The sequence below is a fragment of the Dryas octopetala genome, chromosome 3 (assembly GCF_963921425.1).
Source record: "Dryas octopetala chromosome 3, drDryOcto1.1, whole genome shotgun sequence".
In the NCBI taxonomy this organism is placed as follows: domain Eukaryota; kingdom Viridiplantae; phylum Streptophyta; class Magnoliopsida; order Rosales; family Rosaceae; genus Dryas; species Dryas octopetala.
In genome coordinates, this window is record NC_141368.1 from 4,894,291 (window position 1) to 4,912,402 (window position 18,112).

Consider the following 18,112-nt stretch of genomic DNA (forward strand, 5'->3'; position numbering starts at 1 on the left):
CACATTATCTTGAAGATACGGTAGCTAGTTAGTTTTAAGAATTTTCGTTATTTGATATCATTCCTTTTGGATAGCTTAGGATAAGTATTACTACTGCATCTTTCAACTTTGCTTGCAGATTGCATCAGTATTCAGTGCTACTTTCCTGGAAGGTGACATGCATGCATTTTTCCATATCTAGACCGAAAGCTCACCATTTCTGGATGTATATGAAGTTGGATAACTTCACATCCAGACATATATGCACTATCTATAATACTATATCCTTCTTCCTTCATTTTTCTTGGGAAAGTTGATATGTGTAAATTCATAATTGGTCTTGAAATTTTGGGGGTATCACGAATCATAAAGATGAATTTTCAACCTTTCATACAACTCAGTACATAAAATTTGAAGGTTGTAGATATTTAGAAGCCCGGGATATTTGCCTCAGGATTCTGTACCGACACTATGAAATTCTTTTTTTTTTTTTTTTTGGGGGTCAAAGACCCTATGAAAAATGAACCAGAAGATTTACTCTCATTACGTACGGCTCTTGACGTGGAATATTGACTAGTCTCATCATTGGGAACGCAGATGGGCTTTGGCTTAAAGGGCCAACCGGTTCAACCTCTCAACTAAAGGCTAAGTTTGGGCCAACTTTAGGTCCAAATTCCCAATTTCCGTTTCTTAAATAAAATGGTCAATTGTTAAATCCAAAACAAAAGAGTCTCTGCATCTCTGGTGTGAGATGATGGTACTTTCCAAGTTAGGAGTCCCATTGTTGTCTATGTTGTAATAATGTAAAAGGTACATTGTAAAGTGCCCAAGTATAGGCACAAGAATAAAATGTAAGAAAGCAATGACATGTGCCAATAATTAAGCTGGAGAAAATTGGAATGTACCAATTAATTAACCGTGTAGCTACTCTGGAAAAGCTAGCTTCCCTTCGTTTTACAAAATGAACCGGTTCGTCTCCGGGTTGGACAAGAACACGGTTGGCTCGCTGAACAAGTGGGTCGTGAATATGGTCCTGCGTGTTATGGCCTCTAAGCAACAGAGCCATTAGCACCATTCACGCCGTGCGGTGGTGCCTTTTCCAACCTCTTCCTCTTCATCATAACATGCCATTTACAAATTTCCAACACTGCAGCTACAACATCCAAAGCAACGATGACGCCGATGTATGTATTTTTCAGGTCTTGTTAGGTTTTAAGATGTCAAATCCTGTTGGCCGCAGCGGAGTCACTATAAAGTAACACAAAGAGACCAGCACAGAGACTGCAATTACAAGATGCAAAATATAAAACTTGTGAATTTGTAGGCTGAACAATGAATGCAAATACAAAGTGAACAAAGGACTTTGGGTTAAAAATAAAAATGGTCTATGAACTTTACAGTGAATTTTAATTTGGTTTATTAACTATAAAAAGTGTTAATTTGGTTCATGAACTTTTTAAGTTATACCAAAGCAGTACAAACATTAACTTCCATCGAAAAATTTAACGAAAACAGGTCATGTGCATAACAAGTGGCTGTATTTTCATAGGCATTTCAATCCATTCATTATATTTTTATGTAACTAATTACGTTAATTTTAAGATGAAAGTTAACGTTTGTACTGCTTTGGTACAATTTGAAAAATTCGTGGATCAAATTGACACTTTTTATAATTAATGGGCCAAATTAAGAATCAGTGTAAAATTTGTGGATCATTTTTACATTTAACCCAACGACTGTATATAGGTTTCTAACCTATTCCTATTTGGAAACATAAAAGTGAGTTCCTAAGTAACAAAGGAAACCACTACAAATCCTAATTAGAAAAGAAAAAATTAAGTATAATCTCACTCGGAAAAGAAAACCAAAAATTAAAAATAAGAATAGCCTATAACATAATAAAAAGTATTGGACCCTGATTCATACGTTGTTGATGGATCTGAGTATCTGACTATGTAGTAAGAAAGCCCATTCTCAAGGGTATCATCTAAGTCCAAGTATCCATCTATCCATGTGGTTTTTTGTGGTACTTGGAGCATGATGGAGGAGGCAGTGATGGTGAACCGGAGAGATGGAGGCGTGGTCTGGAGGGAAAAAGGTGTTAGCAGTAATGATTTTTATTTTTTAATAATTTTAATGGGATTTAACAGCGTTAATGTGTTGTTAAGTGTAAAGACTAAGGACACATATCAATAAACTAGCTATCCCCAATCCCCATTGTGGCATTTAGCTCTCTCTTAGATTAAAAAATAATAATAATTTTTTTTTTTTAAAAGTAAAACAAGAATTAAGAAGGAGTTTTCAAAATTTGAGAGAGGAGACATAAAAGGATAGGGGGATTGGGGACAGGAGATTAGGGGTGAACATAACCCGATGCAACCCGACCAACCCGACCAACCCAACCAAAATGGGTTGGGTTGGTTCAGTTTCTAACACCCAATTTAGAGAGGTCAGTTCATAACTCGACCAACCCGACCTCAAATGGGTTGGTTAGTGGGTTGACGTTCCAAATAACCGATCAAACCCAACCCAACCCAACCTAAAAATTTAAAAAAATTAAATTAAATATTCACATGTCTAGTTTCTCATCTCACCTTGTTTAGAATGGTCAAAGGCTCAAAGCAATGAAAACTCATCTTACCTTCCCTAGTTTCATGGCCTATGTTCTTTAATATTATAATAAATTAATATTAATCTTTCACATGGCTTTATTCTTTAATATATTAATATTAATATTTCACATATATGGCTTTCTTGTTTTACATGTGACTGTAATTGTTTCACTGTAAAAGCAGACATGTACTGAATTGGGTTCATGTGTAGAAAATAGAGATATTAATTTTATAATTTGGGCCTAAATTTTAATTGTATTTTGAGACATGTCCAAACCGACCAACCCAACCCGACTTTAATTGGTTTGGTTTGGTTCGGTTTTTTCACCTTCATTGGGTTGGTTTGGTTTGAAAAATCACTAACCCGAAGGCATTGGTTTGGTCTACGGTTTGGGGGCTAAATTGAACCAAACTTACCCATGTCCACCCCTACAGGAGATCTCAACCTAATTTTACTCAATTAATTAATAGACTATCAAGCGGACTTAGAGTCAGTTTGATTTCCCCCTTTTTGGAAAAACATTTACTGCTTCTTTTTGAACAAAACAAATCATGTTATTCTTTCAAAATAAATAATAAATTATGGTACAATTAAAAAACTGACCAAACATAATATTTATTACTTTCAATTCTTAATTTACTTTTCCAAACTTACCAAAACACAGGAAACCACAAATACAAGTTATAACATCAGATTGTAGTAGCTGCTCAGGATACGATCTTGGAACAACAGTCGGTGACCTAAACTATCCTTCTTTTGCGCTTTCCACCTCGCATCCCCAATCCATCAGGGGCGTTTTCCATAGGACTGTCACAAATGTTGGGTCACCAACGTCCACATATAAAGCTAAAGTACTGGGTGCCCCAGAAGGACTTGAAATCAACGTCAACCCAAGCGTTCTATCATTCACAACTCTTGGGGAGAAGAAATCTTTTCCAGTCACTATAAAAGGGTCAATTGGTATATCTGCAAAAGTCCCTGCTTCTCTGGTGTGGGATGATGGTACTTTCCAAGTGAGAAGCCCCATTGTTATTTATGTTATATTTTAAGAATGAAATGTAAGAAGTTAATCAAGCTATGATGACCAAATGCCAGATGGTTATGGTGTAGAAATGGAAATGTACCAATTAATTAATGATTTTCAGCTGCCTAATCAATCTACTTACAGTTAATTAGTTATATATAAGCGGCACTCCCGGTAAACGTGAGGTCAGTGCTGGGCCGCTGGCCCATAAACTTTTGTTTAGTTGAGTACAATGGTGTCTAAATACAACAAACAAAAATTCACAAACACGTGGAGTATTGAAGATATGAATCAAGAATTTGTTGGCATACTTGAAACTTCCATTCTAATTGATTTTCATTCTCAATAAGCCTGAACAATGACAGAGAGGGAGGAAATTTGAAAGGGGAATGCTACCTTTCAATTTCTTGTCTATATCTATCAGGATCCCTTTCCACACCAGCGCAACCAATACAAAAAATGGGTACATTTCAAATTTTGCATCAGAATAAGGGCTAATTAAACAATACATAGAATAAATTTTCATCTGCCATTTGATCTTCATTAATGCCTTTGCTTATTGATACATTATACACGTACCTTTTAGAACACAATATAAGCAACAATGGGGCTCCTCACTTGGAAAGTGCCATCATCCCACACCAGAGAAGCAGAGACTACGGATTTGATTACTGCCCCTTTTATTGTGAGTACAAAAGATTTCTTCTGCCCAAGAGATGTGAATGACAGAATGCTCGGATTGACTTTGATTTTAAGTCCTGCTTGGGCACTCACTTTAGCTTTATATGTGGAATTTGGTGATCCCACATTTGTGACAGTCCTATTGAAAACACCACAAATATTGGATTTTGGGTTTGAGGTGGAAAGCGCAAAAGAAGGATAGTTTAGGTCTTTGACTGTTCCATGATTAAATTCTGAGCAGCTACTCTTGTCCCCTGTTATAGTCTGCAACAATTTGGTACTGTAGCCCTGTGCACACAGAAATTTGATGTAGTCCAATTCAGTAGCATCATAGATCAACCCAGGAAATGGAGCCCTAAGAGGGTCTATATGGCCAGCTCCATATGCAAATTCGGCTTCAGGGTTAAGATTGGCACTCATAGGTTTTGCTGCAAAAGAAGGTTACAAATGGAAGTTACATATGGTTAGGTTATAGCTGTTGAATTAGTCACATACGGTGATTAATATATAGAGGGTAATGTTCGCTTGTCAAATATGTGACATGTTATTATATAATTGCCAGACTAAATCATCAGCAATTCTAATTTAGATTCTAGAAAAATAATGTTTGGCGATAGAATATTTTCCTTCATATGTAATCATACCGGTAGTAATAAGAGCTGACTGGATAGCAGCAGGTGACCATTTGGGATGAAATGATTTGATGTATGCAGCAACAGCTGTAGCATGTGGGCAGGCCATTGATGTGCCAGAGATTATGTTGTAGGTGACTACTCTGCCATCTCCTTTGAGATCCGAAACTGGTGCATTTGGAGGCCATGCTGCTATAATGTAAGTTCCTGGAGCAGCTATATCTGGCTGCAAATGTAAGGAGATAACAAGGTGACAGATTAAGAGAAATTAAGCTCAATCATATATAGCAGAGTAATGCAGCTAGCCTAAATTAGACACTTTATGAAGTTACCTTGAGAATGTTAGGAGTGGCTGGATTTGGACCCCTTGATGAGAAGGAGGGCACATAAGGGGCCAGTGTATCACTAATCTCCGTACTTTTCATAATAGTTGCAGTTGGGCACCTATATAAATAGTTAGAAAAATCAAGATTAGCACATGTCCTATTATGTATAATTAACTTCTTCTTCATCTTCTTCTATATATAAATGTATATGATATGTGAATTGGAAATTAATATGTATATATATTAACTTGTGGATTCAGTGCCGATCAATAGGCAGCAGATCGAGGTGGATTGATAAGCACTTTAGAAATTGCACTGTCAGGAGTTTCTATCTTTTGTTTCCACTTCTAACAAGGTTATTTAGTTTAGGGTGTGGAAATACTATATAGTTTAGATTTTAAATTTGAACTCCCAAATTTTAGACTAAATGGGTGCCGTTGATCAGCAAAAATAAAAATTTGAAAGACCAATCGACTGGCACCAGCATCCGTAGTGAGAATTCGAAGTTTTTATTTGGATATATAAGAGAAAAACTATATGTACCTTGTTGAACTTATGTAATAGTAAATGTTGCTACCATCATCCAATCCAACGCAAGATGCAGACACGGGAAGAGGGCCAATCACCTGTGCCAAACCTCGGCCTTGCAAAATAACTCCAATTGCACCTGCCAAATAAGCCCCTTCCCCGTAACTATAATCACAAAGGACAATTTTACCCTTCACCAATTTTGGCTCCAACGTGCCTCTCTGACAGAACCTGTACTAGTATAGCAACAAATATACATGATAATTAAAATATCAAATTGAAATATTTTTTTTTTACGAAAAACATGTACAAAGTTATGATTACCTGGATATAGACCCGTCAAAACCTCCTGTCTTATTTGGTGCGTCTCCAGCATGAATTATAGGATAGAATTTACTCTTGAGGTCAAATGTGTTTGGTACAATTCCCTATCAAAAATCCTCAACTTAAATATTAGCTACTTCTTGGCCAGTTTTAGGAGCTAGCTTTTATATAATTAAGCAATGCAGGAATTTGAGTTTAATTACCTCATAAATTCTATGGTTACCCAATTGAACCTTGGTAACGAACTTCCGATCTGTGGTGGTAGCAGCCACAGAAAGAGTCCATGGTGCAAAGTTTGTAACAGTTTGCAGGTTTGGACCTTCGTTACCAGCAGCCGTGGAAGTCAATGTTCCTTTTCTGAAAGCATGAAAGGCTCCAATGGCAACTGAATTCCTAAAATAGTCTTCTGGAACGAGGCCTCCAAGAGAAATAGATACTATGTCAACACCATCAGCAATGGCATCATCAAAGGCCGCTAGAATATCAGCGTCCTCGCAGCCATATGACCAACATACTTTGTACACCGCAATTCGTGCAGATGGCACCCCTCCTCTTACTGTCCCCGACCCAAAACCATATAGATTTGCGTTGCTGACTAAGTTCCCCGCCGCGGTTGATGCAGTGTGTGTCCCATGGCCTTCTGAGTCTCTTGGAGACTTGAAATCACCTTGGCTGAATCCACCACTCAGGTAATACCTAGCTCCTATAATTTTACTGTTCAAGCATAGTGACATGCATTAATGCTAGCAATGTGTTATCTTATCATACTCAAAATCTAAATCATACATTTTAAAAAGATCAAGTTAATTGTATAATAGTTTAGATTGACAGTAACACGCATGTACGTTAATAAATTAGTATAAACTAGTTTGGCATACTTGTGTTAAATTCCTAGTTTATATGGGTTTTCTTGTAATTATAGGAATAGATGTATTTGCTATTTAGACCCTCACTTGTACAGGTATAAATACCTTTTTTATGTGATTAATAAGAGAAGCTGAAATTATTAAACCCTAAACACATTGTTTGACAACTTGTTACAAGTAAAATTGGCTGAGGCTTGGCATGTGCCTTTCCATTTTCTGGGTGGTGGACTGAATCCAGTGTCATTGAAGCTGTCGGATTCCGGCCAAATTCCAGTGTCAATCACCCCTATGATGACATCGCTTTCGATGGTGCTTCTCTTGGCTGTTTTGGGAAACCCAATGAAGTCCCATGACCGTGTTGTGTGGAGCTTCTTCTTTTCACTTGGGAAAACAGACACTACACCATCCATTCCTATATATATATATACATATCCAGTTATACACTTTTTATAATATTCAGTACTACTGTTTATGCAGATTGCAAAGCAGAACGGGTTAATTAATTAATTCTGTGAATAGAAATAGAGATCAATGGTTGGGTTCACTACCTTCAAATTTCTGTGCTTCTTCCTCTGTTAGCTTTGCAGCAAATCCATTGAAACTTCTCTCGTAGCTGTGCACTAGCAGAGATTCTTGTACAATATTATTGCTGGATACAGACATAAACATCAAAATTAAAGTTGGATTAGTCTTACCATTATAAGCTTTAGATTAATGTATGGAAGCACATTACATTATTATTATAATTGGCAATGGACTTAATTGTTACAATTAAGAAGCTCAATGAGACCAACTCCAGGAAGCTCATAATTGTAAGAAAAAAAAATGCACTAATTAATTATGGGAGGTGATTTTCGCACTCTTCTTTTCTCCATTTGCACTCCTTATTTTTTTAAATGTTTGTATATATTTTTATTATTTATTTTTCACATATACTAGTACTCTTTGGCTTTTAATTATAGAATGTCACATATGCAACATTAAATCTACACAGTACATTTAATTTTTTTAAAATTGTCATAATAATATATATTTATTTCTATAACTCTCTTTTAAAAAAGAAGAAAAACTTATGTAATTCTTTACACTTATGTCCGTCTTCGTGACATATATATAGTACATCTCTCTTTTCTTATTAAGCTGTCATGTGACATTCATTTTTTTATAAATCAAATATGCTACAAATAAGTAGTGGTTGCTTGGCATGGGAACATTTTTCTTGGCAGTGTCAAAAGACCCAAAAATGAGGGAGTGGACTAATTGAAAACCCCAATTAATTTCATAACACAAAACCCACCATCAAAAGAAGAAGATACATGAATCATGACCCTCATGAAGAAAAAGAAAAAAAATATGACAGACTAAATATTTTTCTAATGAAGTATAAAATGATGATTGAAAGCACATACATACAAGACTAGTTCACAAAAGAAAAAAAAAATGACATAGAAGGCAAAGAGATGTAATATGAAGAAGATACAACGAGAGGGAGAGAAAATTACTTATTTTTTATTTTTTTTAATAAGTATGAGATAATTTAGACAAAAATAATCATTACTGAAAGATAATTAAAATAAAAATTCAACAGTCATAAATGGTAAATTTGAAAAAATATATAATAAAAATATTCAAAATACATTAAAAAAAAGTGCGAAAACCGCCTCCCTTAATTATTTATAAAACATTATGATAACCTGCTGTTACTGCTGCCAACTACATTTTGTAGCATGTTTAAATGAAGATGCGATGTGGTAGTGGAAACCTCGAGCTTTGGCTTCTCCCCCATATACACAATATAAACCTGCAATATATCAAAGTACTATAAATGCTAATTAAGTATGGAATTAGGCCAATTTAATTTAAACATATTTTGAGCAAAGTTGAAATGCATTGTATAGGATATTTGCCTTTCGGGCATCCTGAGCAGCCGAGTTAGTAACAAGCAGTGTGCACATAAGGCTGAGAAGGAGAAACCATGGAAGAGTACCCATTATGGGATTGAGGTTCGCTACAAAGCCTGTAAAATTAACATATATACAATCTCATCCAAGAACTAGCTTCATGATGTATTTATACTAATTAAGGATTGAGTATGCAGTTCCACACATTTTAATACCATATTATGTATCTAATAGAAATTGATCACCCTAATCCAACTGTACCTATCAGAGATACGGTGCCAAAATTTAATACCTCTAACATTACTTAAATCCTAATATTTTGCCTTTTCTTTCAGTTTTAATATTAATTGATGTCTGATTACTCATTTCTTTATTTGGTATCGTGTTTGAATTTTGAAAATGATTATTCCAAGCGCGCTAATGGCTTTCTTAATATATATATATATATATATATGTATAATGACCAAAGAAAATCTTTATTTCTTCTCATGTGAGCCAAAGAAAAAACACTTGTTCAATGTTGGATGCATGCCATTAGAGTCCAATACTAAAGATTGGATTTGGTATGGGAAAAACCAAAATAACACTTCTTATATGTAAAAAGACTAAAAGTGCTCGAACATATTTTTGGGATATTTAAAAGTTGTTTCTTTGGTTTTCCTTCAAATTGGACATGTGGAGCATTCATATCTTTGCCCACCCCAAATTGCTTGTGTAAGGTTACTCTTCATTTTCTTTTACTATTGAATGCCGGCTTGGCATTGAACAAAATTCATGTTAATTGGCCATTATTGTGGCCTGTAATGTAAGTACTTGGAGTGGCCATTTGCACGACTCAAAAGGTCATTTCAATAGGCATTTTCTTTTCCTAGTTTTCAATGCACCGCTGCAATGCATCTTAATTAGTATGCTGGTCATCTAAAATATGTCTTTACCATAAATGTTTTTATTAAGCAATGTAAAAACTTCTTCTTCTAATCAAGATATTTCTCATCAGTTGAGGTGCTAATTACAATTATACACTATTTGCTGATCACGATACTTATAGATACTAGTGGATTAATTAAAATTTGATTGCAGGAATCTTGTTATATTAAGACATTTGGGTCTATATCTTACTTGTATACATGCGCAATACAATTTGTGAAAGGTACGATCCCATTGGAGTAAGACCCCTCTGATACAAATATGCATGGTTTGTTGTATTCTTTTCATCTCTCAAAAAGGTACTATATACAGAGTATATGAGTTGGTTAGTTGTACATCGAAGAGGCAAGCATGTAACAAACAAATGCCTAAACATTAGCCTAACTATATATGTGCAATCAAAATATGAATAGGATGTGACAAATATATCCCAAATTAGAGTTTAATTAGGCATACGAAATCCTTAATTAATTGGTACATTTCAGTTTTCTCCACCATAATTATTGGCATTTTATGCCATTGCTTTCTTACAATTTATTCTTGTGTGCCTATACTTGGGCACTTTACAATATACCTTTTACATTTCAACAAAGATGACAATGGGGCTCCTCACTTGGAAAGTACCATCATCCCACACCAGAGAAGCAGAAACTCTTGCGGATTTACCAATTGACCCTTTTATTGTGAGTGAAAAAGATTTCTTCTGCCCAAGAGATGTGAATGATAGAACTCTTGGCTTGACTTTGATATGAAGTCCTTGGGCACCCAGTACTTTAACTTTATATCTGGACTTTGGTGACCCAACATTTGTGACACTCCTATGGAAAACGCCACTAATGGATTGTGGATGCGAGGTGGCAAGCGCGAAAGAAGGATAGTTTAGGTCATTCACTGTTGTTCCTTGATTGGATCCTGAGCAGCTACTTTTGTCCCCAGTTATAGTTTGCAATAATTTGGCACTGTAGCCCTGTGCACACAAAAATTTTATGTAGTCGGCTGCATCGACATCATATACCAAACCAGGATATAGAGCCCTAGCAGGGTCTATATGTCCAGCTCCATATGCAAATTCGCCTTCGGGGTTTAAATTGGCACTCATAGGTTTAGCTGCAAAAAAAAGGTTAGAAATGTAAGATACATATGGTTAGGTCATAGCTTAGCTGTTGTATTTGTCAGATAATACTTAGGAGATCAATGAATATAATGAGTATATATAGGGACATAGGGTAATGCTCTCTTGTCAGAATTTGGACATGTACGTTATGTTACATGTTACAGATCGTGAATCTGATATATGGATTAGACATTTTGTCAAGATTTTACCCCTCGACCAACCATGTTTTGGATTCATAGTTTGTAACATTAACATATCATATTGTTTGACAAGAGCAGTCTGTAATGTATATTAAAATATTTTATAAATCTTCGTATATGCAACCGTACTGGTAGTGATAAGAGCGGACTGGATAGCAGCAGGTGACCATTTGGGGTGAAATGATTTGATGTATGCAGCAACACCGCTAACATGTGGGCAAGCCATTGATGTGCCGGAGATTATATTGTATTTTGCGGATCTCCCATCTTGTGGAAGGTCTGAAACTGAAGCAATTGGGGGCCATGCTGCTAGAATATAAGTTCCCGGAGCAGCTAAGTCTGGCTGTAATTGCAAGGAAGTAACAAGGTGACAAATTAAGTAGAAAGCTTCATTATATAGAACACGACTATGGTAGCCTAAAACAGAGAGTTCGTAACCTTGAGAATGTTAGGAGCCGATGGATTTGGACCCCTTGATGAGAAGGTAGGCACATATGGGGCCAGTGTATCACTAATCTCTTCACTTCTCAAAATAGTTGCAGTTGGGTTCCTGAATGTATAAATTTTTACAAGAATCAAGATTACCGTATGGTTCTATTATAATATGCAATATGTTGAGAGACCCTATATTGGTAATGTAAAATCTTACGTTATTTTCACTTGTAGCAAATTAATGTTAGTTGGATGCTCTAACTTCTTTTAACAATGAATGCTTTAACTTTCACATACCTTGTTGAGTTGATGTAATAGTAAATGTTGGTACCGTCATCAAATCCAACGAGGGATAAAGGAATGGGAAAAGTGTCAGGCTTTTGTCCACCTTTTGTGCTTTGCACAATGATTCCTATTGCACCTCCCGTAAGGGCTCCTTCTATGTCAGTGCTGTCGCCAAGAACAATTTTATCCCTCACAAATTTTGGATCCAAGTCCTGATCTCCAGAAAATACTAGAGGATACAATTTATTCTGGAGGTCAAATGTGTTTAGTCCAGCTCCCTACAAATTATGAAGCAAGGCAAAGACAAATTAATCCTTGTCAACTCAAATGTTTGCTAGTTCTCTGGTTTTGATTTTATAAAATTAAAGTCAGGGCAGGAAGACTTGAATTTACCTCATAAATTTTATGGTTACCCAATTGAACCTTGGCAATGAACTTGCGATTGATGGTGCTAGCAGCCACGGAAAGAGCCCATGGGGCAGAGTTTGAAACAGTTTTCGGGAGTGGACCTTTGTTACCAGCAGAGGTCGAAGACAACACCCCTTTCCTAAATGCATGAAAAGTTCCAATGGCAACTGGATTCCTGAAATAGTCATATGGAATTTTGGGTCCAGCAGAAATAGAAATTATGTCTACACCATCAGCAATGGCATCATCAAATCCTGCAAGAATATCAGCGCCATTGCAGCCATCTGGCCAACATACTTTGTACACCGCAATTCGTGCTGATGGCACCCCTCCTCTTGCTGTCCCTGACCCAAAACCGTAAAAGTCTTCGTTGCTTACTAAGTTCCCGGCCGCTGTTGATGCACAGTGTGTCCCATGTCCATTTGTGTCTCTTGGAGACTTGAAATCACCAGCTGGGATGTCTCCATGGCTGTGGTAATACCTTGCTCCTATGATTTTACTGTGCATACATATCACCAGCAATATGTTTATTAATGACAAAGTCATAGTAACATTAATTATTTTGTCAAACTGTAAATATAAACCATATAAAATAACAAATCAATTTCATCAATGGTTCAGATTGTGAGTCTGATAACTTCATGGCAAGAGAAAATCTTCGTTTGGCATACTTGTTACAAGTGAAATTGGCTGCGGCTTGGCATATGCCTTTCCACTTTTTGGGCGGTGGACCAAATCCAGCATCACTGAAGCTGTCGGATTCCGGCCAAATTCCAGTGTCGAGCACCCCAACGATGACATTGCTTTCGATGGTGCTTCTCTTCGCTGTTTTCGGAAACCCAAGGAAGTCCCATGACTTTGTTGTGTGGAGCTTATGATTTACACTTGGGAAAACAGACACTACACCATCCATGCCTATATATATATGCACATCCAAATATAGACTCAATTAATTATAGTCAGTACTGTTGAATTAATTATATATGCAATCAAGTGGAAATTAATTCAATTATTTCAATAGAAAAAGAAAAGGTTAGGTTGACACCAAAGAAATTAAAAAGGTTAGGTTCAGCACCGGCAATTTTCTGTGCTTCTTCTTCTGTCAGCTTTGCAGCAAATCCATTAAAACTTCTCTTGTAGCTGTGCACTAGCAGAGAGTCTTGTACAATTTTGCTGGATACAATAAACATCAAAAATTAAAGTTGGATTATTACAATTAATAAGTATTTGGATTAATGTATAGATCAAATTACATTACAGATTGTGAATTAGTATAATCAATGGCCAATATCGGACAATGTATGTGACCAATTGATCCAGGAAACTTATATTGTAACAAATAGAGAAGAGCTTGGCAGAGAAGTATGTTTATGATAACCTGCTGCTGCCAACTACGTTTCGTAGCATGTTTACATGAAGAGCCGATGTGGGATTCTCGAGCTTTGGCTTGTCACCCATATACACAATATAAACCTGCAACAATATTAAAATCCAGCTGGATTATAAAGACCAAGTCATGTGGATGCCAATTTCATTTTAAATATATTTGTGCATGGCAGCTAGCTAGCTAATAGATAGTGGTGCATTATATATAGGATATTTCATTTGCCTTTCGGGGGGCATCGGGAGCAGCCGAGCGAGTAACATCAACAAGCAGAGTGCAGGTGAGGCTGAGAAGGAGAAACCATGGAAGGGGAAGACCCATTATATTTATGGGGGTGGTAATCTAGCTACAAGCCTAGAAAGTGTGTAAAAGATGTGAGTCTCATCCAAGAACTTAGTTCATAGAGTATTTATATAGAGATTTTTCTCTAATATTGTGAAGAGAAATACCACTAAACCATAAATTAGTTGGTATATATTTACACTGAAAATCAAGCATATATATGCAGGTGAGGGAAAAAATAAATTAATATAAAACAACAAAAAAAGTGAGAGACAGAAGTGGGAACAGCCTGAAATGAACTATAGAAACCCTGACTGGATAACCAAAAATTCTTGTAGTGCATGCATTCCCACCAGTGGCGGAGCCACATATATAGGGACCTGCAGGGGGGGCACAGGCCCCCTCACCTCTAATTAATTGATTTTTTTTTATTTCTCTATTATTTTTGTTGATATATTATGGTATATATTTTCTAAACAATTATTTTTGGCATAAAAAATGAAATAGTTTTTTGTGTAGAATGTGTAAAATCCAAGTGAATCATTATATTTTTTTTTCAATGTAAAAGTTGATTTTTCTTGCTCATTTTATAAAAAAATGCTTACTTTTGTTGGTGATATTTAATGATTAATTAACTTAAGAACAAATTAATTCTATTAATTTTTTTTTTGTAAAAGTAATTCTAATATATTATGTAAAGATGATTTTTATTGTTATGAATGTCCTGAAAAAAATAATTGTGCATTCAAAACAATAAAGTTATCATACAACATTATTAAAATTTGAAAACTCATAAAAGAAAAAATATTATACTTATAAGTTATAACACACAAAAAATTATTAATCAACACTAAATATTTTGTGTTAAAAAAAGTTTACATAGTGCCCCTCTGATGAATATCCTGGCTCCGCATTATTCCCACATGTTATTCTTTTTATGGTGAGAAATGAGAATGGGGCCGAAAGGCCCAAAACAACATGTTTGTTCCGTACTAAAATACAATGTTGAATAAAGAAGGTGTGATTGGTCGAGCACAAGTAATCATATGTCCTCTATTTTGAGCAAAATGGAAATCTGCTATCATTAATTTTGTTGATTTAGCAAGCTGCTTGAAAAGTTAACCAAATCATATTTAACTTGATGACTCTGCAGAACTCTTTAATATTAGGGATTCTCAATTTGTGGTTTTGTCTCCCCAAAGTGCCCTTTCCCTATTTCAGCCAATATAATAACATCCTGAGTCTTTTATTTTTTATGTTTTTTATTTCCCTTTTGGTATTGTTCTATGATTAGTGATTACTCATTCATTAGTTAATGGCTTATTCATTTATTCATGGTATTAACATGCTTAATATAGCTAGTGTCTCAAGAAAGTGTGTATTTCTTTCTCATGTGTATTTCTACTCACTATACCCAACAAATACACCAAACCCCAACATTATCACACCACCTCCCAAACCCAACACCATCATGGGTACATCTTTGAGAGAATTTCGTTTTTCTTCTTACTGCTACGTCTGCCAAGTGAGTGTACAAGATCGATTTGGGTGCCAAATGATATATTAGGAGTTTATTTGGGGGGTGAAAATGAGGTTTATTAATTTGTTTCTTTTTCTTTGAATCGTTGTTGCCCAGCAGTCCATAAAGTCAAACAAGATGCCATATTTTCCATTTGATTCTTCACTGTACAGTGGCTTGCCATGAAAGAGATGACCGGGTCAGGCAGAAAAAGTTGATCTTTTTGTTTCTCTTCACCACGCCGTAATAGATCAAGGAGATAAGTATTTTTGAGAGAGAAATTTTTTTTTTTCTTTGTTGGAGTGAGTGAAATCAATTAAATGGAGAAAAAGCTTTTTCCTCTCCTTCCTGGCCTTAAATGAACGAAAATCAATTTTTTATTGTGATTGATGGTGATAGCGGAGATGTTGGGTATAATAACGGTGTTGGGTATAGTCAAGAAATAAAATTTCGGGTTTCGAGAAAATTTCAATGGAAATTTCGACGGAAATTTCGAAGATTTTTAAATTTCGACAAAAATTTGATGGAAACGACGGAAATTGTTATCAAAATACGGAAATTTTGAATGAAATTTTACCATATGTTTATTTAACATATTATCTACTACATTGATAAAAAATATTGAAAAAATCAAATTATATGGTAAGTTTCATGTGATATGTAATGAATATAATACGCGCTGGAGGCAAATACTATTAAATAAAATTAATATAATAAATAAATAAAATTATTATATTCTTTATACTCTATAATTTATACACTAAATCATATATACTCTATATACTAAATCTTATATACTCTATAATATATACACTAAATTTTATATATTTTATAATGTGTATTCTATATTCTTTAGGATATGGTATAAAATATTAAAGTTTAGGCTCTTTAAGATATTTTTAATTATTTTTATATAAAAATGTAATAAGATTTAAAATTTAAAAACAATTAAATGAAATCCCAAATTTTTTTTTTCTTTCTAATTACACAAAGACCCCAAACCTCAAATTCTCAACCAATTATAAACTTTTTTTTTCCTTTCTCTTTTCTTTTTTTCTTTTCTTTTCTTTTTCTTTTCTTTCCTTCCTTTCCTTCTTTCTTCCCGTGACTTCACCTTTTTTCCTTCTCTTTCTTCTTTGCCACTACCCAGCCACCAAACCCATTATCTTTCTTCTTTCCCACTGCATGCCCAGCCACCAGATCCACGCCTTCTCTCTTCTCCCTCTTTCTCCTCCCTTCTTCTCTTCCTCTTTTCTCCTTCTTTCCTACTGCCCAGCCACCAGACCCACGCCGATCTCTTCTCTCTCTTCGATCTACTGCCTTCGGCGACGGTCGGCGACGAGGCCAGCTCGCCTCTGGTCTTCTCTTCCTTCCTCAATCCCTCACTGGTTTCAGCTGGGTATTTAGCGAAATTTCGCTAAATTTCGAAATTTCGGCGAAATTTTTCGAATTAGTGTTAAAATTTCGGAACCCTTAAAAATCGAAATATTCGGCGAAATTTCGCCGAAAATTTCGAAATTTAAACCCTTGGGTATAGTTTAAGTTAATTATATTTTGAAATTTTAAATTAAATGTTTGTCTTCAACAGTCAATTTATATTAGAATAAAATTAGAAATTAACATGTCATTAAATTGTTAGGGCTACTGATAAAAAAATTGAGTCTGAATAGCGACACTCTATAAATAATGGTGACACTTTTTCCAAATAATTACGCAATACCATTTTGTATAATTTATTGCTTATTTAACACTTTTACAGTTTTTATAAACTCTAACTCAAATGACATGGAAATTATCAACCGGTTATTGATATATTGATATACTTTTATAATGTTAGAAGAAGTTTTCCATTTCTAAATCAGGGAAAAATAGAAAGGACATTCAAATTAAATAGAAAGCACAAGAAATTGAGGCTATGGTTGACCCACAGTCAGAGTTTCATTCAAAAGAATAGATCTTTTTTTTTTTTCCGAAATATGATATACTTGATTTTTGCAGTGTTACACAAATAATTTTCTCAGATAATTCTCAACTTCGTCAATCACATTCACATAAAGTGTTGTACGTACGTAGTTACCTCTATTTGTCTATGTCACAATGATTATTTGTGGTCACTATATTAACCTATCTTATCTCACCACACATTGCATGAATGAATATTATAAGAAAATGGACCATATTATAGTTTTGCTTCAATTCTGATATAAAAAGAAAAAAGAAAAAAAAAGAGAGAGACCATTCTTGTTTTGTTGACGGCCCTTTCAAATTGGCCATAATGATAAAAGGGCACTCACCAAAATAGCATGTATGTTCCTAGAGGTTTGGCATATTCGGATGCCACTCTTCTTATGGCTTCGATTTTTCTTAATATCTTTATGGTTAAGTTCGTTACCAACATTAGTCCAAATGTCCAAATGTTGTCCAAATATAATAACCAAAGTATTGGTATTCGCTTCATTCTTACTTTTTTAAAATTCTAAATTTTAAATTTTAAATTTCAATTTAAATGGTTTTTAGTTTTTAAAAATATTTTGGAAAGGAAAAATATATGATGCATATACTTATGCCTCCATTACTCCAATTTAGACTAAGAATGTTAATAAAGCCTAAATTTTATGGCAAAAATTTATTGAATTCAATTTGTTATAGGAATATTATAGGAAAAATTGAAACCACATGAATAATAT

The 18,112-nt window shown here is 34.9% G+C and overlaps 2 protein-coding genes across 2 annotated transcripts; both read right to left on the reverse strand.

Moving 5' to 3' along the window:
• Window positions 1-4,198: 4,198 nt before the first annotated feature.
• Window positions 4,199-8,964, reverse strand: LOC147289935 (cucumisin-like). The gene is made up of 10 exons (XM_086235519.1): window positions 8,881-8,964; window positions 8,668-8,774; window positions 7,522-7,622; window positions 7,142-7,385; window positions 6,311-6,821; window positions 6,108-6,211; window positions 5,799-6,014; window positions 5,262-5,373; window positions 4,942-5,155; window positions 4,199-4,725 (listed from the first exon to the last, which is right to left on the reverse strand). The coding sequence occupies exons 1-10, from the start codon at window positions 8,962-8,964 to the stop codon at window positions 4,199-4,201; spliced, it is 2,220 nt and encodes a 739-aa protein (XP_086091645.1).
• A 1,317-nt stretch (window positions 8,965-10,281) lies between these two features.
• On the reverse strand, window positions 10,282-14,205 carry LOC147289936 (cucumisin-like). The gene is made up of 9 exons (XM_086235518.1): window positions 13,850-14,205; window positions 13,619-13,713; window positions 13,316-13,413; window positions 12,912-13,155; window positions 12,226-12,739; window positions 11,845-12,110; window positions 11,554-11,665; window positions 11,245-11,458; window positions 10,282-10,908 (listed from the first exon to the last, which is right to left on the reverse strand). The coding sequence occupies exons 1-9, from the start codon at window positions 13,943-13,945 to the stop codon at window positions 10,379-10,381; spliced, it is 2,169 nt and encodes a 722-aa protein (XP_086091644.1). The 5' UTR covers window positions 13,946-14,205; the 3' UTR covers window positions 10,282-10,378.
• Window positions 14,206-18,112: the final 3,907 nt, after the last annotated feature.

What these genes read in the sequence shown, in the direction of transcription:
- LOC147289936 (XM_086235518.1), bottom strand. Translation starts at nt 13,945, where the DNA reads ATGGGTCTTCCCCTTCCATGGTTTCTCCTTCTCAGCCTCACCTGCACT. An exon ending in GCCAATTTCACTTGTAACAA is followed by an intron (nt 12,740 to 12,911) that starts GTATGCCAAACG and finishes ATGTATGCACAG; the next exon opens with TAAAATCATAGGAGCAAGGT. An exon ending in GTCCGCTCTTATCACTACCA is followed by an intron (nt 10,909 to 11,244) that starts GTACGGTTGCAT and finishes TTTTTTTTGCAG; the next exon opens with CTAAACCTATGAGTGCCAAT.
- LOC147289935 (XM_086235519.1), bottom strand. Translation starts at nt 8,964, where the DNA reads ATGGGTACTCTTCCATGGTTTCTCCTTCTCAGCCTTATGTGCACACTG. An exon ending in GTTGGCAGCAGTAACAGCAG is followed by an intron (nt 7,623 to 8,667) that starts GTTATCATAATG and finishes GTCTGTATCCAG; the next exon opens with CAATAATATTGTACAAGAAT. An exon ending in CCACTCCTAACATTCTCAAG is followed by an intron (nt 5,156 to 5,261) that starts GTAACTTCATAA and finishes TTACATTTGCAG; the next exon opens with CCAGATATAGCTGCTCCAGG.